Source organism: Taurulus bubalis, assembly GCF_910589615.1.
Source record: "Taurulus bubalis genome assembly, chromosome: 9".
NCBI lineage: Eukaryota > Metazoa > Chordata > Actinopteri > Perciformes > Cottidae > Taurulus > Taurulus bubalis.
This window is the reverse complement of record NC_136597.1, coordinates 478,359-498,056: the sequence shown is the minus strand read 5'-3', so window position 1 is coordinate 498,056 and position 19,698 is coordinate 478,359. Positions and strand designations below refer to the sequence as shown.

Genomic DNA, 19,698 nt, shown 5'->3' with positions numbered 1-19,698 from the left:
CTCTTACTTATATCCTCGTACTTATATCCTCTTACTTATATCCTCTTACTTATATACTCGTACTTATATCCTCTTACTTATATCCTCGTACTTATATCCTCTTACTTATATCCTCGTACTTATATCCTCTTACTTATATCCTCGTACATATATACTCTTACTTATATCCTCGTACTTATATCCTCTTACTTATATCCTCTTACTTATATACTCGTACTTATATCCTCTTACTTATATCCTCGTACTTATATCCTCGTACTTACATCCTCTTACTTATATACTCGTACTTATATCCTCTTACTTATATCCTCGTACTTATATCCTCTTACTTATATCCTCTTACTTATATCCTCTTACTTATATACTCGTACTTATATCCTCGTACTTATATCCTCGTACTTACATCCTCTTACTTATATACTCGTACTTATATCCTCGTACTTATATCCTCTTACTTATATACTCGTACTTATATCCTCTTACTTATATCCTCTTACTTATATACTCGTACTTATATCCTCTTACTTATATACTCGTACGTATATCCTCTTACTTATATACTCGTACTTATATCCTCTTACTTATATCCTCTTACTTATATCCTCGTACATATATACTCGTACTTATATACTCGTACTTATATCCTCTTACTTATATACTCGTACTTATATCCTCTTACTTATATCCTCTTACTTATATCCTCGTACTTATATCCTCTTACTTATATCCTCTTACTTATATACTCGTACTTATATCCTCTTACTTATATCCTCTTACTTATATCCTCGTACTTATATCCTCTTACTTATATCCTCGTACTTATATCCTCTTACTTATATCCTCTTACTTATATACTCGTACTTATATCCTCTTACTTATATACTCGTACTTATATCCTCGTACTTATATCCTCGTACATATATACTCGTACTCATATCCTCTTACTTATATACTCGTACTTATATCCTCGTACTTATATCCTCTTACTTATATCCTCTTACTTATATACTCGTACTTATATACTCGTACTTATATACTCGTACATATATACTCGTACTTATATACTCGTACTTATATCCTCTTACTTATATACTCGTACTTATATCCTCTTACTTATATCCTCGTACTTATATCCTCGTACTTATATCCTCGTACTTACATCCTCTTACTTATATACTCGTACTTATATCCTCGTACTTATATCCTCTTACTTATATACTCGTACTTATATCCTCTTACTTATATCCTCTTACTTATATACTCGTACTTATATCCTCTTACTTATATACTCGTACGTATATCCTCTTACTTATATCCTCTTACTTATATCCTCTTACTTATATCCTCGTACATATATACTCGTACTTATATACTCGTACTTATATCCTCTTACTTATATACTCGTACTTATATCCTCTTACTTATATCCTCTTACTTATATCCTCGTACTTATATCCTCTTACTTATATCCTCTTACTTATATACTCGTACTTATATCCTCTTACTTATATCCTCTTACTTATATCCTCGTACATATATACTCGTACTTATATCCTCGTACTTATATGCTCGTACTTATATCCTCTTACTTATATCCTCGTACTTATATACTCTTACTTATATCCTCGTACTTATATCCTCTTACTTATATCCTCTTACTTATATACTCGTACTTATATCCTCTTACTTATATCCTCGTACTTATATCCTCTTACTTATATCCTCTTACTTATATACTCGTACTTATATACTCTTACTTATATCCTCGTACTTATATCCTCTTACTTATATCCTCTTACTTATATACTCGTACTTATATCCTCTTACTTATATCCTCTTACTTATATCCTCGTACTTATATCCTCTTACTTATTATATCCTCTTACTTATATCCTCTTACTTATATACTCGTACTTATATCCTCGTACTTATATCCTCGTACTTACATCCTCTTACTTATATACTCGTACTTATATCCTCGTACTTATATCCTCTTACTTATATACTCGTACTTATATCCTCTTACTTATATCCTCTTACTTATATACTCGTACTTATATCCTCTTACTTATATACTCGTACGTATATCCTCTTACTTATATACTCGTACTTATATCCTCTTACTTATATCCTCTTACTTATATCCTCGTACGTATATCCTCTTACTTATATACTCGTACTTATATCCTCTTACTTATATACTCGTACTTATATCCTCGTACTTATATCCTCTTACTTATATACTCGTACGTATATCCTCTTACTTATATACTCGTACTTATATCCTCTTACTTATATCCTCTTACTTATATCCTCGTACATATATACTCGTACTTATATACTCGTACTTATATCCTCTTACTTATATACTCGTACTTATATCCTCTTACTTATATCCTCTTACTTATATCCTCGTACTTATATCCTCTTACTTATATCCTCTTACTTATATACTCGTACTTATATCCTCTTACTTATATCCTCTTACTTATATCCTCGTACATATATACTCGTACTTATATCCTCGTACTTATATGCTCGTACTTATATCCTCTTACTTATATCCTCGTACTTATATACTCTTACTTATATCCTCGTACTTATATCCTCTTACTTATATCCTCTTACTTATATACTCGTACTTATATCCTCTTACTTATATCCTCGTACTTATATCCTCTTACTTATATCCTCGTACTTATATCCTCTTACTTATATCCTCGTACATATATACTCTTACTTATATCCTCGTACTTATATCCTCTTACTTATATCCTCTTACTTATATACTCGTACTTATATCCTCTTACTTATATCCTCGTACTTATATCCTCGTACTTACATCCTCTTACTTATATACTCGTACTTATATCCTCTTACTTATATCCTCGTACTTATATCCTCTTACTTATATCCTCTTACTTATATCCTCTTACTTATATACTCGTACTTATATCCTCGTACTTATATCCTCGTACTTACATCCTCTTACTTATATACTCGTACTTATATCCTCGTACTTATATCCTCTTACTTATATACTCGTACTTATATCCTCTTACTTATATCCTCTTACTTATATACTCGTACTTATATCCTCTTACTTATATACTCGTACGTATATCCTCTTACTTATATACTCGTACTTATATCCTCTTACTTATATCCTCTTACTTATATCCTCGTACATATATACTCGTACTTATATACTCGTACTTATATCCTCTTACTTATATACTCGTACTTATATCCTCTTACTTATATCCTCTTACTTATATCCTCGTACTTATATCCTCTTACTTATATCCTCTTACTTATATACTCGTACTTATATCCTCTTACTTATATCCTCTTACTTATATCCTCGTACTTATATCCTCTTACTTATATCCTCGTACTTATATCCTCTTACTTATATCCTCTTACTTATATACTCGTACTTATATCCTCTTACTTATATACTCGTACTTATATCCTCGTACTTATATCCTCGTACATATATACTCGTACTCATATCCTCTTACTTATATACTCGTACTTATATCCTCGTACTTATATCCTCTTACTTATATCCTCTTACTTATATACTCGTACTTATATACTCGTACTTATATACTCGTACATATATACTCGTACTTATATACTCGTACTTATATCCTCTTACTTATATACTCGTACTTATATCCTCTTACTTATATACTCGTACTTATATCCTCTTACTTATATCCTCGTACTTATATCCTCTTACTTATATCCTCGTACTTATATCTTCTTACTTATATCCTCTTACTTATATACTCGTACTTATATCCTCTTACTTATATCCTCGTACTTATATGCTCGTACTTATATACTCATACAATATATACTCATACTATATCGCTGTCTCTGAAACTGACACTGGTAGCTTAGCATCAGTCTCTGCTGGGGTCCCTGACCAGGCCTCAGTGTTTGAGAGTTGGGAGAGAGGATGTGTTGTTTTAGAAGATTAACACACAGCTTTAATTTGAAGGAGTTTATTGATAGTAAGGAACAAAACATGTACTGGGAACAAGCCTCAAGTGGAGAATCTCCACATAGAGTGCCAGTATAAAGTAGTGTGAAACCCTGAGTGTCTAAGGTTGGTCCTGTTAAGCGTTTTCACTTGACGTCAGTAATGAAGCGAACAAGAAGAGCACAGCTCTGGCTGTCACAGAATCAGCTCTCTGTTTGACCATCAACAACTCTTTGTCCTCTCCTCGTCGTCAGGCGGAGGGTAAAGATGCTCTCTGTCCTTTACTCATCTTCATCCAGCTAGCTTTCATACTGCTAGCTTTCATACTGCTAGCTTTCATCCACCTATCTTTCATACTGCTAGCTTTCATCCAGCTAGCTTTCATACTGCTAGCTTTCATCCAGCTATCTTTCATACTGCTATCTTTCATACTGCTAGCTTTCAAACTGCTAGCTTTCATCCAGCTAGCTTTCATACTGCTAGCTTTCATACTGCTAGCTTTCATCCAGCTAGCTTTCATACTGCTAGCTGTCATCCAGCTAGCTTTCATACTGCTAGCTTTCATCCACCTATCTTTCATACTGCTAGCTTTCATCCAGCTAGCTTTCATACTGCTAGCTTTCATCCAGCTATCTTTCATACTGCTATCTTTCATACTGCTATCTTTCATACTGCTAGTTTTCATACTGCTAGCTTTCATCCAGCTAGCTTTCATACTGCTAGCTTTCATCCAGCTAGCTTTCATGCTGCTAGCTGTCATACTGCTAGCTTCCATACTGATAGCTTTCATACTGATAGCTTTCATACTGATAGCTTTCATCCAGCTAGCTTTCATAATGCTAGATTTCATCCAGCTATCTTTCATACTGCTAGCTTTCATCCAGCTATCTTTCATACTGCTAGCTTTCATCCAGCTATCTTTCATACAGCTATCTTTCATACTGCTATCTTTCATACTGCTATCTTTCATACTGCTAGCTTTCATCCAGCTAGCTTTCATACTGCTAGCTTTCATCCAGCTATCTTTCATACTGCTATCTTTCATACTGCTAGCTTTCATACTGCTAGCTTTCATCCAGCTAGCTTTCATACTGCTAGCTTTCATACTGCTAGCTTTCATCCAGCTAGCTTTCATACTGCTAGCTGTCATACTGCTAGCTTTCATACTGATAGCTTTCATACTGATAGCTTTGATACTGATAGCTTTCATCCAGCTAGCGAGAAGTCTTCGATCAGGATGGTTCCTAAGGTAGACATTGAAGAGACATTAATTCATCCAGAAGGAGAGAGAGACAAGGAGAGAGGAGCTCAGTATATCCTAAGATGTCCCCCAGCTGTCTAGGCCTATAAAAAAAATATGGAAACTGGTTCCATTGAAGTGGAGCTCTCGAGCGCGGTAATATGGTACTATGAGCTCTCTAGTGCGGTAATATGGTACTATGAGCTCTCTAGTGGGGTAATATGGTACTATGAGCTCTCTAGTGGGGTAATATGGTACTATGAGCTCTCTAGTGGGGTAGTATGGTACTATGAGCTCTCTAGTGGGGTAATATGGTACTATGAGCTCTCGAGTGGGGTAGTATGGTACTATGAGCTCTCTAGTGGGGTAATATGGTACTATGAGCTCTCGAGTGGGGTAATGTGTTACTATAAGGTATCTAGTGGGGTAATATGGTACTATGAGCTCTCTAGTGGGGTAATATGTTACTATAAGGTATCTAGTGGGGTAATATGGTACTATGAGCTCCTTAAGATTTGATGCCAATTATTTGTAGGTAATGAGAAGGATTTTGAATGTGATCCTTGATTTTACAGGGAGCCAGTGCAGAGAAGCTAATACAGGAGTAATGTGATCTCTTTTCTTAGTTTTTGTTAGTACACGAGCTGCAGCATTCTGAATCAACTGGAGAGATTTCAAAGACTTATTAGAGTAGCCTGATAATAAGGAGTTACAGTAATCCAGTCAGTGGTGGTGGATGCCAGAGTGATGCCACCAAGAGAAACCATATCATCAGATAGTTTATGAGGTGTTCTTGTCCGAGTTCAGCAGCAGGAAGTTGCAGGTCATCCAGGCTTTGATGTCTTTAAGACACGCTTGAAGTTTAGCGACCTGGTGGGTTTCATCTGGCTTTATCCACAGATATAGTTGAGTATCATCGGCATAGCAGTGAAAGTTTATGGAGTTTTTTCTGATAATATTGCCTCAAGGAAGCATATTTAAGGTAAATAAAATCAGTCTAAGCACAGAGCTTTGTGGAACTCCATGACTATTGTTGGTGGTCATCGAGGCTTTCATCGTTTACAAATACAAACTGAGATCCATCTAATAAATAGGACTTGGACCCGTACTTGTATGGACCCGTACTTGTATAGCACTTTTCTAGTCTTCCGACCACTCAAGGCGCTTTAACACTACATGACTTAAACCAGCTTAGTGCGGTACCTTTAGTACCAATCGACTGATCTCGTCTCTGTACTAAGATGTCACATCTTAGAGAGGAAGGGAAGGTTAGAGATAGGTCTGTAGTTAGCCAACACCTCTGGATCCAGAGTGGGCTTCTTAAGAAGAGGTTTAATTACAGCTACTTTAAAGACTGTGGTACATGAAAGACTCATTGATAATATCCAGTAGAGCGGTGCTAATTAAAGGTACAACTTTTTTAAGCAGCCTCATCGTCTAAGAGACAGGTAGGAGTTTTAAAAGTAGAAATTGTTGAAGAGAATTGGTGAAGGTCGATGGGAGAAAAGCATCTAAATATATATCAGGGTTTACAGCTGTTTCTAAGGCTCCTCTATTTGAGGATAGATCGGTACTGGTTGAGGGCAGGAGATTTAAAAACCAATCCCCGCCTCAGGGGGAAGACTGAAAGATTGTTATTTAAAACTGTAAATCATAATCAAATATATTAAACAACAGAACCAAAACGGCTGGATTTGGATGTATTGAACACCATAACTAATATACAAGAGAAATATATGTTTTGGTACATGTAATGTACATGGTTTGGTCTAGTCCCGTCTCTCCCGAGCAAACCAGGTTTTCCCCAGAAAGTCTGCCAATTATCTACCATCACATGGTTCAGTCAATCTCTAGGACTGCTTTCATAACTCCAGTGCTGCTGTGTAACTGTGTCATGTTTAACATGTTTCAGTTTGACTCTTTATAGAGATCTCTAAGAGGATGATGATGTGTCACGTGTCACTGCTCATAATTAAAGTGAAGCCGATGTCAGCTGTGAGCTGTGACCACACATTCTGATGAACGGCTCTAAAGACTGCAGCTTATCAGGTGTCAGCTGCCTGTGTGTGTGTGTGTGTGTGTGTGTGTGTGTGTGTGTGTGTGTGTGTGTGTGTGTGTGTGTGTGTGTGTGTGTGTGTGTGTGTGTGTGTGTGTGTGTGTGTGTGTGTGTGTGGCTGAGGTGTTGACACCGGTTGTTTACATGAGATCTTTCCATTTGGACGTGGTCTCTAATGTGTTTAATGTCCTTCAGAGGGAAAACAAAGTATACATGTTTAAAGACCTAGAACATGTATTATTTCAAGTATGTATACACATATGGCTATGAGGTTTTTAATAGACATTCATGGTTCCCAGAGGATGTCTGGAGATGATCCTCCTCCAGCGCCGCCATGACGCTGATATTTAATTAAAATGTTTTCTTGACAACTATTTAATGGACTGGAACACATTCATGGTCCCCTCAGGATGAAGACCGTGAACTCAGAGTAGTTTTCTCATTGACTTCTATACAACTAGAGGAGTCTCTGAACTCTTCAGACCCTGAAGTTAGTTCCTGGTCTATTACAAACAAAAAGCCAGTTCTTCCTTTTAGGATTTGGGTTCTATCATCTCAAAATGACACAATATTTTCTTAAATAAGTGAGATCAGACCACTCGATCAGATCACCAGCTGTGAGAGGAACAATCTACTTATTCCAAGATGTTGTGACTCCTTAATGACAGATACGTGTGAGTCTGTTGGAGACGTCATTCTCTTTTCTTCTGATCAGTCTTCAGGAGACAAAGATAGAGGAAGTGTTCATGTGTCGGCTTCAGTTGAATGGATCCAGTAGCTTTGGGTATAAAATGGTCCCTGAAGCTTTCTGGTTTATCAAACTACAACTCAAGGCAACTGAAACCTGAGTCCAGAGTAGGAAGTGGGATTAGATGAGGAAACGAAAGCAACATAGAGAGTTGACAAAGAGATGTGTGTGTAGTGTGAGTCAGAGGGAAGCAGCCTGCCTCTCTTTAGACACGTCTAGTTGTTCTCTCCATACCGAAGCAGCGCTGTATTAATAGAGTGTATATTTAGCTGTGGGGTCTGGGACCCGGCCTAGCAGCTCTGCTAGTGTGGGAACAACGTTTCCTGAGTGGAGGAGCAGGCCAATGGCTTCTCCCTGCAGTCATCTCAGATATCAGTGTGTGTGTTTGATGTTTCTTTAGCCGTGCTTTGTAAAAGCTGCTGGAGTGTTTCTTGAACGCATCAAACTTCTGTGTTCCCAGGAGCTGAAGAGCAGGAGCTCTCTGGAGTCTCAGAAGCTGGACCTGATGAACGAGGTGTCCTCCCTCCAGCTGAAGCTGGTCGGCATGGAGGAGACGCACACCACCACGCCGCCGCCAGACCCCGCGGACAGCGAGCAGAACAAAGCCGAGGTATGGAGTCACACTGAGCGACTCAACACCAGCACAGCTGCTGAGTCCTGAAGGAAGTGGATTCATCCTCATAACATACGTACCAACACACGCTGGGGGAAACAAGTAGTTGATCCCACTGACAAATAAATGACCGCTCTATAATTCTAATGGAAGGTTTATCTGAACAGTGAGAGACAGAATATAATACGAAAACTCACATCATATAAAAGTTATACATTTATCTGCATTTGATTGTGTGAAATAAGTATTCGCTAAACTCAGTACTTGGTGGAGAAACCTTTGCTGGCAGCACCGAGGTCAGAGGTCAGATGCTTCTTGTAGTTGCTCACCAGATTCTCAGGAGGGATTGTGGTCCAACCCTCCTCACAATCCTCTCCACATCCTGAAGGTTTGGAGGCCGTGGCTTCAGCTCCCTCCACAGATGTTTGGGGTTCAGGTGACTGTGGTCCCAGCTGTCTTGAGACCATTAACCAGTTCCTCCTGTGTAGTTCTGGGCTGACCCCTCATCTTCCTCATGACCCTCGATACCCCACGAGGCGAGACCCTGCGTGGAGCCCCAGACCGAGGGCCATTGATGGTCATTTTGTGTTTCTTCCATTTCCCGATAATGGCACCAACAGTTGTCTCCTTCTCACCGAGCTGCTTGTCGATGGTCTTGTGGTCCATTTTAGCCTATTGCAGGTCTACATCTGGTCCCTGTTATCTTCAGACAGCTCATGGTCTTGTGGTCCATTCCAGCCTATTGCAGGTCTACATCTGGTTCCTGTGGTCCTCAGACAGCTCTTTGGTCTTGCACAGGGTCCATGGTGGAGAGGTCTGACTCTGATGGACTGATTCTGTAGATTCGTTGGACTGCTGCTGCTGATGAGGAGACATTCTCTCAATGTTGCTTTATTGCCATGTTTATGTGCCATTCAGAGGTGTCTTGCTGGTGTGATAGGATCATCGTCCTGCTGCAGAACCCGAGTGCCCTAGAGGTCACGACCGGATGGCCGGACATTCTCCTTTTCTGGTAGAGAGCAGAATTCATGGTTCCATCATTATCGCAAGACGTCCAGGTCCTGAAGCCACCAGACCACCACACCAAGACCATCACACCCACACCACCACACCTATACCATCACACCCAGACCATCCCACCTATACCCTCACACCCAGACCACCACACCCAGACCATGGGACCACCACCAGACCATTCCCAGTATACGTCATGTCACTCACGTTTGGGCACCAATCAGAATTCAGTAACATTTCAACAAGTCTGGTGACAGTTATGCAGTGGTGGGCCGTCATAGCCTGCTTTTTTTTTATAATTAAAAGTTAAAGCTATTTCATAATTTAATTGTTTTTCCACAAATACACTACATGTATTATAATGATTTTTCCCTATTAGCTTATTTTCTCATTGCACAGCTTCCTCTGTTGCTCTGCCTTCAGCCTGCAGCTTCCAGCCTGCTGCGTGGCTGCTGGTTAAGGATCTGTTAAGAGCGCTCATCCAATCACATTTCACCTCTGTTTCTCTGGTAGATTAGCGGCTTAAACTACATGCAGAGGCCTTCTAGCATGATGGACGTGTGTTTCGCCACACACGTCTTTAAGTAACCGTTAATAAAGCACTTTTTTTTCTCGTGGTTAAAATAGCTACGCAGGTCGGTCCACCCCGTGTGATCTCCATGCCGTAATAGTGCAAAAAATTGTCCGTATAGCAGAGTGAGCATCTGCTGTCCACACATGACCGTCTGTATGAACACGTCGTGTAGTGGGCAGCGGCGTGTTCAATACATGTTCGGTCTGACAGTAACTCCCGGGACGCTTTTTTTTTGTTTCAGTCCGCACCTGATGTGGACACACGGCACTGAAGGCCTAGGTCGAACACGCACGGCCCGCCACTGCAGTTATGGAGTCGTTTGTTTGTGTTGCCACTATCAATCAGATCTGATCCAGCTACACATAGTCAAATTTTTTTCAAAACATTAACATTGACTGTTGCTTATTTCATTTTAAATATTCAAGGTCACAGAGAAAAACTGTATTCAAGTTGTCTGGAGCTTTAAGAAAATGTTCATATGAAAGTGTTAAAGAGTGAAGCCCAGACATCGAGCCTCCTTCCACCAGGGATCATTAAGCTGACAAGGCCCTCAACACGCCAAGGTCACTAAATAATGCTCTCCAGATGACTTGTGTCCTTTTTTTCTTTGTGGAACAGAAGTCTCAAACTCCCAAAGTGCATCATAGATCCACAAGAAGCACAACAGACCTTCAGACGATAAGACGCTCACATTTGAAAGTGAACATAGTGAGAGGCTTTGAAGCAGAAACTCTGCTTCAGGGAGGAAGAAACAGTTCATTAGAACTGTGTTTCTCACTTAACACATACATGAGTAATGGCATGCACACACACACACACACACACACACACACACACACACACACACACACACACACACACAGACGGACCCTAGTTGAGCAGTCTTTGCTTGTCTTCACTAGTTTCTTTGTTTGGACTTTGTTCATTGTGACAACCAGCTGCTCCCTACTGACACCACGAGATACTGAGTGCGTGTGCGTGTGCGCGTGCGCGTGTGTGTGCACATGCGTGTGCACGTGGCTATCACAAGGCTTCCAGCACCCAGGGCCCTACTTTGATAGAATAAACAGGATACAGTGTTTTTGAATGGAGCGTGATGAGCATCAGCAGAAGTAGAGAGGGGGCGGGGCTAAGGGAGGGCTCCACGAGAGGAGAGGACCAGAGGAGAGACAGTGACAGATGGAGGGATAAGAAATGACAATATGTACTCTGGAAATATTGTTTTCTGTCCTGCAATGGCGACACATGATGGCGACGACTGCCTCTGTGAGAACAGCCTCAGTGTGGTCTGACTCCTCCAGTAATATGTTCTGCCTCTGCAAAGCTCACGTGGAAACAGAATTCTGAGGTTAGCAGAGAGTGAAGTGATGTCAGCGTTGGTGTCAGACTGGTTTTGGGTCAGGAAGCCACAGTAGAACACACTGTGAATGAATAAGAACCTCACATGTATCCATTCCATTTCTAATGCGAGCCAACACCCTGTGATGACTGAGGTCGGCAACATGAGAGCATTGCTCATGAAGCTGCAGACATCAGACACATTCTCTAACCACTGTGGTGCAGGCGGATAATATGTGTATATTAACCATTCTCTAACTAACATGTTGTACATTGTGAGACTGTTTCTTTTTGAACAATTCTGCCGAATGTCCACATTGTGGCTGTTAGCTTTGTGAGTATGATGTTATTACCCATAGGAATGGACTGTACTGTACAGGTCTGTTCTAGTCCTTGACCACTCAAAGCTCTTTAACTCTACATGTCATCATTCACCCATTCACACCCTGATGGGAGGAGCTACCATGAAGGAACCACCTGTCCATCAGGACTAACATTCACACTGATGGGAGGAGCTACCATGAAGGTACCACCTGTCCATCAGGACTAACTAACATTCACACTGATGGGAGGAGCTACCATGAAGGTACCACCTGTCCATCAGGACTAACTAACATTCATACTGATGGGAGGAGCTACCATGAAGGTACCACCTGTCCATCAGGACTAACTAACATTCATACTGATGGGAGGAGCTACCATGAAGGTACCACCTGTCCATCAGGACTAACTAACATTCACACTGATGGGAGGAGCTACCATGAAGGTACCACCTGTCCATCAGGACTAACTAACATTCATACTGATGGGAGGAGCTACCATGAAGGTACCACCTGTCCATCAGGACTAACTAACATTCACACACACATTCACACACCTGCGGAGCCGGGATCTGATTGAAGGATGAAGGACCACTGATCCACAGTCGGCCTGAATGAGGGTTTTGTTAAAGGCTGTCTAGAGGAAAAGTTAAGGCATGGTCAGAAGTATAAAAATGTATAAAAGTATAAAAATGAATTCTGAGAGGAACATGAATGTGTAACAAATATTCAACTCAATTCATTTAGTTTAGCCCAAAATCACAAATTTACCTCAGGAACAATCTTTACAATCTGAACACATCCTGATAGACTTCCTCTGTCCCAGGACCTCACATGGGATCAGGAACAACCCCCCTATGAAACCCTTTAAACGTCTGGCCACTGAGCCCGCTGTTTCGCGTGATGACACTCGAAACGTTTCTCTAAGTTTCTAAAATATTCACAGCACCGCGATTATACATCGCAGAAATATAATTTTACGTCTGGCGGAAAGAGGAGACTTCCTGCTTCCGGGTGCCTGCCCAGGCAGAGCCTAGCATAGTTTTAACATCATCAAGCAAGCGCAAGGGCAGCAGTGACGCTGGTAAAAAAAAAACGAAAATCCTTCTTTGTGATTTGTTGAATCATATGTCCGTCGCCATTTCGTGAACTAAAGAACCAATGTACACTCAGGAAGTCTCAAAGCACTACCCACCTGAGCATAGACACACGCTACAGGTTTTAGTCAGAGAAAAGCGACATCATGACGACAAAGAGATTCAACACGGAGGAAGCAAAACGCATGATTCTGGAGAGCAGCGAGGAGGACGACATGGCATCTTCATCAGAGCTCGAAGGCTTTAGTTCTTCTGAGGAAGATGGTAAGTGTAGTTACTAAACTTTGTTACGTGTCTGTAAGACTGCATGGTGCAAACTAGTAATGTGTACACTGTTCACGAGAGCACGCCACGCGGTGCACACTGCTGCTCACGTTACACCAGTCATGATCTGAGTAATATTTACACATAGTATACTCAATCGTTACGTCATCTTTCTTTCAACTGACTAGTATTCATTTATTTTACAGAGAGGAGTACCAGCCACAAAGAAGTCACTGAGAGGCTCCATGAGATGGATCCGTGATGGCCACATCTCTATGTGAAGTGGATGGACACGAAGCAAGTATTGGCCTGCTCCACATCCTCCTGCTCCACATCCTCCTGCTCCACATCCTCCTGCTCCACATCCTCCTGCTCCACATCCTCCTGCTCCACATCCTCCTGCTCCACATCCTCCTGCTCCACATCCTCCTGCTCCACATCCTCCTGCTCCACATCCTCATGCCATGGCAAGCCATTGCTTCAATGGCTTCACATGCCATTGAAGCAAAGCAAGCCATACTTGTATATTGTAAATAGTCTGACTAGTTTTTGTTCTGTTTTATATTTCTCAATATATATTCTGTACATATATATTTTTTTTATAATACATATTTTTATTTCCAAAAAAAAAATTGTTGTGGAGGTCATTTTTCATTTGCACACACTCCATGAAGCTTTATCTGTAGTATGAAGTCATTTCTCAGTCCCATTTTATCATTTTGGTGAAAGGTCTGAAAGACCATATTTCTACTCAAAAAACGATAATAAAAAATTTAGTTTTAGACATTTATTTACATGTATCTACCATTTTATTCATATTTTTCACTGCTTTTGTGAATCTAAAGCCTTTGGTAAACCAATTCCCATCACCTAAACAGAGTTACCACATTAGTAAAGTTAGGTTTTTTCTCAAGCGATCTGAATAATTTAAAAAAATCGAGATTCCATTTTTCAGCTTTAGTGTGATATTGTAACATTTTTTCTCTTTACACTTTTGCCTTATGACAATGGTGCCTCCTTATATAGATAGTTGAGATTGTTCTGCAATTTATGATGTAAAACATGGGTATGTATCTTATATGAAAGTGCCTTAAAAGGTGAATCTAAGAAAATGATGTCAAATCAACTAAAAATGACCTCCAGTGTTCAGTGTGTTGGGGAGAAAAGGAAGAACCTTCATAGAGCAACAGAGGAGGATCCTTCTCCCTGGATGGACAGAAGCAATACATGTCATGAGACCAGAATGAATAACGTAACAGAGTTACAGCACATTACATGAATATGACAGAAACTATTCATATAATGAGTAGTATACGCATGATGGAAAAGTTACAGCTACCAAAAATAGCAGCAACAGTGGATATAATAAAATCATAATGATTCTGCTATCGGCAATAGTAATGTAATCATAACAACAACACAGACTCTCTTTATCTTTACATAGATGTTGACGAGATGGTAATGATGTGATGTTGAATACAGAACCTGCTTTGGTGTAAAGAGCAGTATTCATTGTGGTGTACTTTTCTGTGCACACTGGTCAGACTGGCTTTAAGTCTTTAAGTGGTTTGCTCAGGACTGTCCAGCTGGTTCAGGATCACTGAGGCTCTGACACAGACTCTTAGTTGCTGTAGGAATGAGATGTGAGTCTGATGTTACACACATGCACACACACCACATGATGTAGAGGTGGTGTGTTGCTTTGCTCAAGTTGTGATGGCAACCGATGGCGGTCTAGATTCCAGTCAGGAGAGTGAGGGTGTGCTGCTCTGTAACAGCTGCAGGAGGAATGTATAGACTCTGGCTCATGGTCCTCTTTCAGGGTGGACCTGGAGGCTTTAGCCTGTCCTGGTCCAGTGGGAGACGGAACACGTCAGTGGGTGTACTTTGGGAGAGAAAATCTGCTTTACTTTCAAAAGTATTGATTAAAACACGTGTTTGCCTCAGAGCTTTTCCTGTGAAGTTGTGATCTCTCTCTCCTCCATGTGGGAGCCTCTCAAGCCACTGTGTGGCCCTTATGGAGTCAAAGGTTCCCGATGTGGACCAGGACTCATTCAGCCGAGATCTGCTCCCTCCCTACTGGATCTGCTACGTGGAGTGGTGTCTTTGACTGTATCCCACAACTCCATCAGGGAATGGACTTTATTAATATGAAATAAACATATAGTGTCTAACATGTGAACCTGAGAGCTTAGTGTAGAAACTATAGCCCAACAGATATGTGATCTTTCAAGCTGATACTAATATTGATGTGATATAAAACTATTTGTTTTCCATAAACAATGTTGATATGAAAACCGACTGGTGTATCAAAACATCTGCAATAAGAGAACCCAACGAGTCCGCCCGGCTGATTGGTCTAACTCTAGAAACCTCTCAGGTCTAAGGGCCCTGGAATGTTAGGCCTGTTCCAGTGGGGTCAGGCTCCCAGCACCTTGACCTGCTGCAGAGAGTCCATCACACCGGACTCAATGATCTAACTCTGCTGTCCGTCCTCACATGGTCCCAAAGAGTCCTCACAGGGCCCCAAAGAGTCCTCACATGGTCCCAAAGAGTCCTCACAGGGCCCCAAAGAGTCCTCACAGAGCCCCAAAGAGTCCTCACAGGGCCCCAAATAGTCCTCACAGGGCCCTAAAGAGTCCTCACAGGGCCCCAAAGAGTCCTCACATGGCCCCAAAGAGTCCTCACAGGGCCCTAAAGAGTCCTCACAGGGCCCCAAAGAGTCCTCACATGGCTCCAAAGAGTCCTCATAGGGCCCTAAAGAGTCCTCACAGGGCCCCAAAGAGTCCTCACATGGCTCCAAAGAGTCCTCACAGGGCCCCAAAGAGTCTTCACAGGGCCCCAAAGAGTCCTCACATGGCCCCAAAGAGTCCTCATAGGGCCCCAAAGAGTCCTCACGGGGCAGGGTCCTCACAGGGCCCCAAAGAGTTCTCACATGGCCCCAAAGAGTCCTCACAAGGCCCCAAAGATTCCTCATAGGGCCCCAAAGAGTCCTCACAGGACCCCAAAGAGTCCTCACATGGCTCCAAAGAGTCCTCATAGGGCCCTAAAGAGTCCTCACAGGACCCCAAAGAGTCCTCACGGGGCCCCAAAGAGTCCTCACAAGGCCCCAAAGATTCTTCATAGGGCCCCAAAGAGTCCTCACAGGACCCCAAAGACTCCTCCCAGGGCCCCAATTACTCCTCAAAGGACCCAGCCCCATAGAGTCCTCACAGGGCCCCAACGAGTCCGACAGAAGGGCCGTGTGTTGAGTGGTCTCGTTAAACACACACTGACTTGTTCTGTACGAGGAGGAGAACCAGTCTACGTTTGTGTAGTTGTGTCATGTGTGCTGCTGCTGACCTCCATTAACAAAGTACTCAGGATGGAGGTTTACGTTTCCTTAGTAACAGCTGACCGTCAACGAGAGACAGAAACAGCTTTCCCAAATGCTGACTACATTAACAAATAAGTTAATGTGTGATCTCTCCTCTCCTTTCCTCCTCTCCCTCTTGTCTCATTTCCTTTTGTCTCCTCTCCTGTCTCCTCTCTTCTTGTCCTCTCTCCGTTCCTCCTCTCCCTCTTGTCCTCTCTCCTCTCCTCTTGTCCTCTCTCCTTGCCTTTCATTTCCTCTCCTCCTTCATCTCTTTCCTTCTCATCTCTTCCACATCCCTCAGTGTGTGGTAAACCTCATCAGTGAGCTCCAGGAGCAGATGTGCAGGTTTCAGGAGGAGATCGGTTCTCGTATCCAGGAGAAAGGGGCCCTGGAGGAGAGGGAGGCCCAGCCGGCCCTCGGCCCTCAGGCCGGCTCAGACCTGAGGTGGTCTGGCTGTGGCGGCCGGAGACACAGTGGAGGACAGACTGTACACGTAGGGAGACCCGATGGATGAACTCATCTTCCCCTCCTCCCACGTCTTCTCTCCTCTCTCCTTTTAACCGGTCCACACCAAACTAACCCCTTTCTTGTAGTCTGCAGGTTGTGTTGGGCTCACGCTCTACTCTGGGTCTTGCAGAGTGGGAGAGGTTTTCCAAATACTTCTATAAATTTGAGGAGTTATTAAGTTGTTGGAGCTGAGTAGGTAAGAGTCTGGTGGAATCAGGTTCATCACCTTCCTCTGTCTGACTCCTCAAGTGTTTGAAGCATTTGGACACACATTCCAGCGCCGGGTTTTGTCTCTCTAAATCCTGTTGAGTACGTTTGTGGACCAGCATTGTGGTGGTGTGGTGTGGTTTACTTGCATGGCAGTGGCTCCTCCCTCTACTAACAGGGTTTCCTCCTATAATGACCAGGTGGAGGACATGTCACCTTTCTGTTCCCATAATGAGGTGATGCTGGACCAGGTTTCTCTTGTTCTGGGTCCCAGTTCCTCCTCCTGGGTGCTGGTTTCAGGAGGATGGTGGTGGTTCCTACATTAACAACTGTACGCTCCTGTTCCAGAGACCTTCATAACTGCACTGAATGTGAACCCTCCTGTTCCTCTGTTGGCATGTGTCTCAGTCATGACTCATTCTAATGGGCTTCACGTCGTTCTCAAGAGGAGGTCAACTCACCTGCAGACTGGTCAGACTTCTTAGTGTGGCTTTAAGAAGACATGTGAAGCCAACACAGCTGTGCTTTTGTTTCTCCTGTAGGATTTACTACGAGAAGTGAAAGAGTTGCAGAGCCGAGTGGAGGAGCTGGAGGGAGAGAAGAGCCACTATGAGAGGAAGCTGAGGGCCACCAAGGTAAGCCACACAGGAGACCGTCATGTGTTGTTCATCAACGCTCACAGTGTGTTACTGTCCCTCCAGCAGCTCCATCCCCCTGCTGGGGTGGAACACATGGCAGCGTGAGGCGGGTTAACCATAACCCTTTCATCAGGTCTGTCCAACTGGACAAACATCCACTCTAAGCAATTGTTGGGCATTTTGGGAAATTTGCTTCAAATTCGAAAAGGTTTATTTCCCAAAAGGTGGAAGTGTTCCTGAAAGCATCAGGTTCCAGTCAGCGCTCTGCAGCAGTCACACCTCCATGGACTCTGTTAGAGAACCGTGAGCTACAGTGTGGAGCATGACTGTAACCTGCTCTATGTTCATGTGTTTATTCATATATGATCACTTGAATGCAGAGCAGCTGAACACAAGGACAGATCATTAATGTTAGCAGCACTTTGTATTTCAAGATGATTCTGAGGATGCATGGCCAACAACCATAGCAAGTATAATAGGTAAACCTCCAGGAGGGGAGGACACCAATGCTACATGATGTCATTCTGCTCACTTCATGGAGCTTTGTGATGCTTCCATGGACTAAAAGGCTGCAGCAGCATGTGATACTCACTGCCCCATACAACAGAACAATCTGAGGTCTAAACTAGAAAATAAAATAATGATTTATGAGGTTGAACAATAGTTCAGACCAACAGGGTTGAAGATGAAAGAACAGCTCTCTGTCTGCTGACATGGTTGTTACTAAAGTGCTTCTCTGTGCTTACAGTGCTTCCTTCCTCCTCTCCTCCTCTCCTCCTCTCCTCTCCTCCTCTCACCCCATCATTACCCTCTCCTCTCTTCCTCTCTTCCTCTCCTCTTCTCTCACCCCATCATTCCCCTCTCCTCCTCTCCTCTCTTCCTCTCCTCTTCTCTCACCCCATCATTCCCCTCTCCTCCTCTCCTCTCTTCCTCTCCTCTTCTCTCACCCCATCATTCCCCTCTCCTCCTCTCCCCTCTTCCATCTCTCACCCCATCATTACCCTCTCCTCCTCTCCTCTCTTCCTCTCCTCCTCTCCCCTCTTCCATCTCTCCATCTCCTGCTCTCTCCATGTGACCCAGCTGTCCAGCCTCCAGCTGACTGAGCGCTCTCAGCTGCAGAAGCAGCGCTGGGGCGTACAGGTGCCTCCTCTTCCTCCTCTTCCTCCTCTTCTGTGTTGGTCCCTGTCCTGTGATTAGTCTCCAGTCCTTCTTCCACTCCTCCCTCTGTCTCTGTCCTCTTCTTCCTCTACCCCACCAGTTAAACTCTTCCCCTCTTCCTTACTCTGTGTTTGCAGATTCTCCTCGTTTTGCTTTTGTTGGTCTTTGTGGCTGAACTTCTGCTCAAATCACAAATGTTCAAGTAAAAAAACATCTTTAAACAACAGTAAGACATGCAGTCAGTGAGAGAGACAAAGTACACTGTTCATGTATCAGTGTGAAGAAGCTTCTGTCTCTTGTCCTGTCTGTGTGTCATCAGTATGTGGACGGTGTGATGCCTGTTAGCAGATCAGATGCTGATTGGTCCCAGTGGACACTGTGTGCTCCTCGCTGAGCCGAGGACAGACTCATCAGCTGTCTGTGGAGCAGTGGTTCTCCACCTTCATCAGGATGAACCCCATGTGAAATGTGTTCTCAGCCAAGTACCCCTAAAGTACCCCCACAGTACCCCTAAAGTACCCTAAAGTACCTCTACAGCACTGTGCTGTCTGATTCAGTGTCTGATTTAATATAGA

At 42.6% G+C, this 19,698-nt stretch overlaps 1 protein-coding gene across 1 annotated transcript in view; it reads left to right on the top strand.

Moving 5' to 3' along the window:
* The window catches only part of ppfibp2b (PPFIA binding protein 2b), a 90,186-nt gene that overhangs the window by 35,053 nt on the left and 35,435 nt on the right, over positions 1-19,698 (top strand). Inside the window, exons 6-8 of the mRNA XM_079224290.1 lie at positions 8,499-8,648; positions 16,915-17,106; positions 17,870-17,962. Coding sequence (XP_079080416.1) covers positions 8,499-8,648; positions 16,915-17,106; positions 17,870-17,962 — 435 coding nt within the window. The remainder of the gene's footprint in view (positions 1-8,498; positions 8,649-16,914; positions 17,107-17,869; positions 17,963-19,698) is intronic.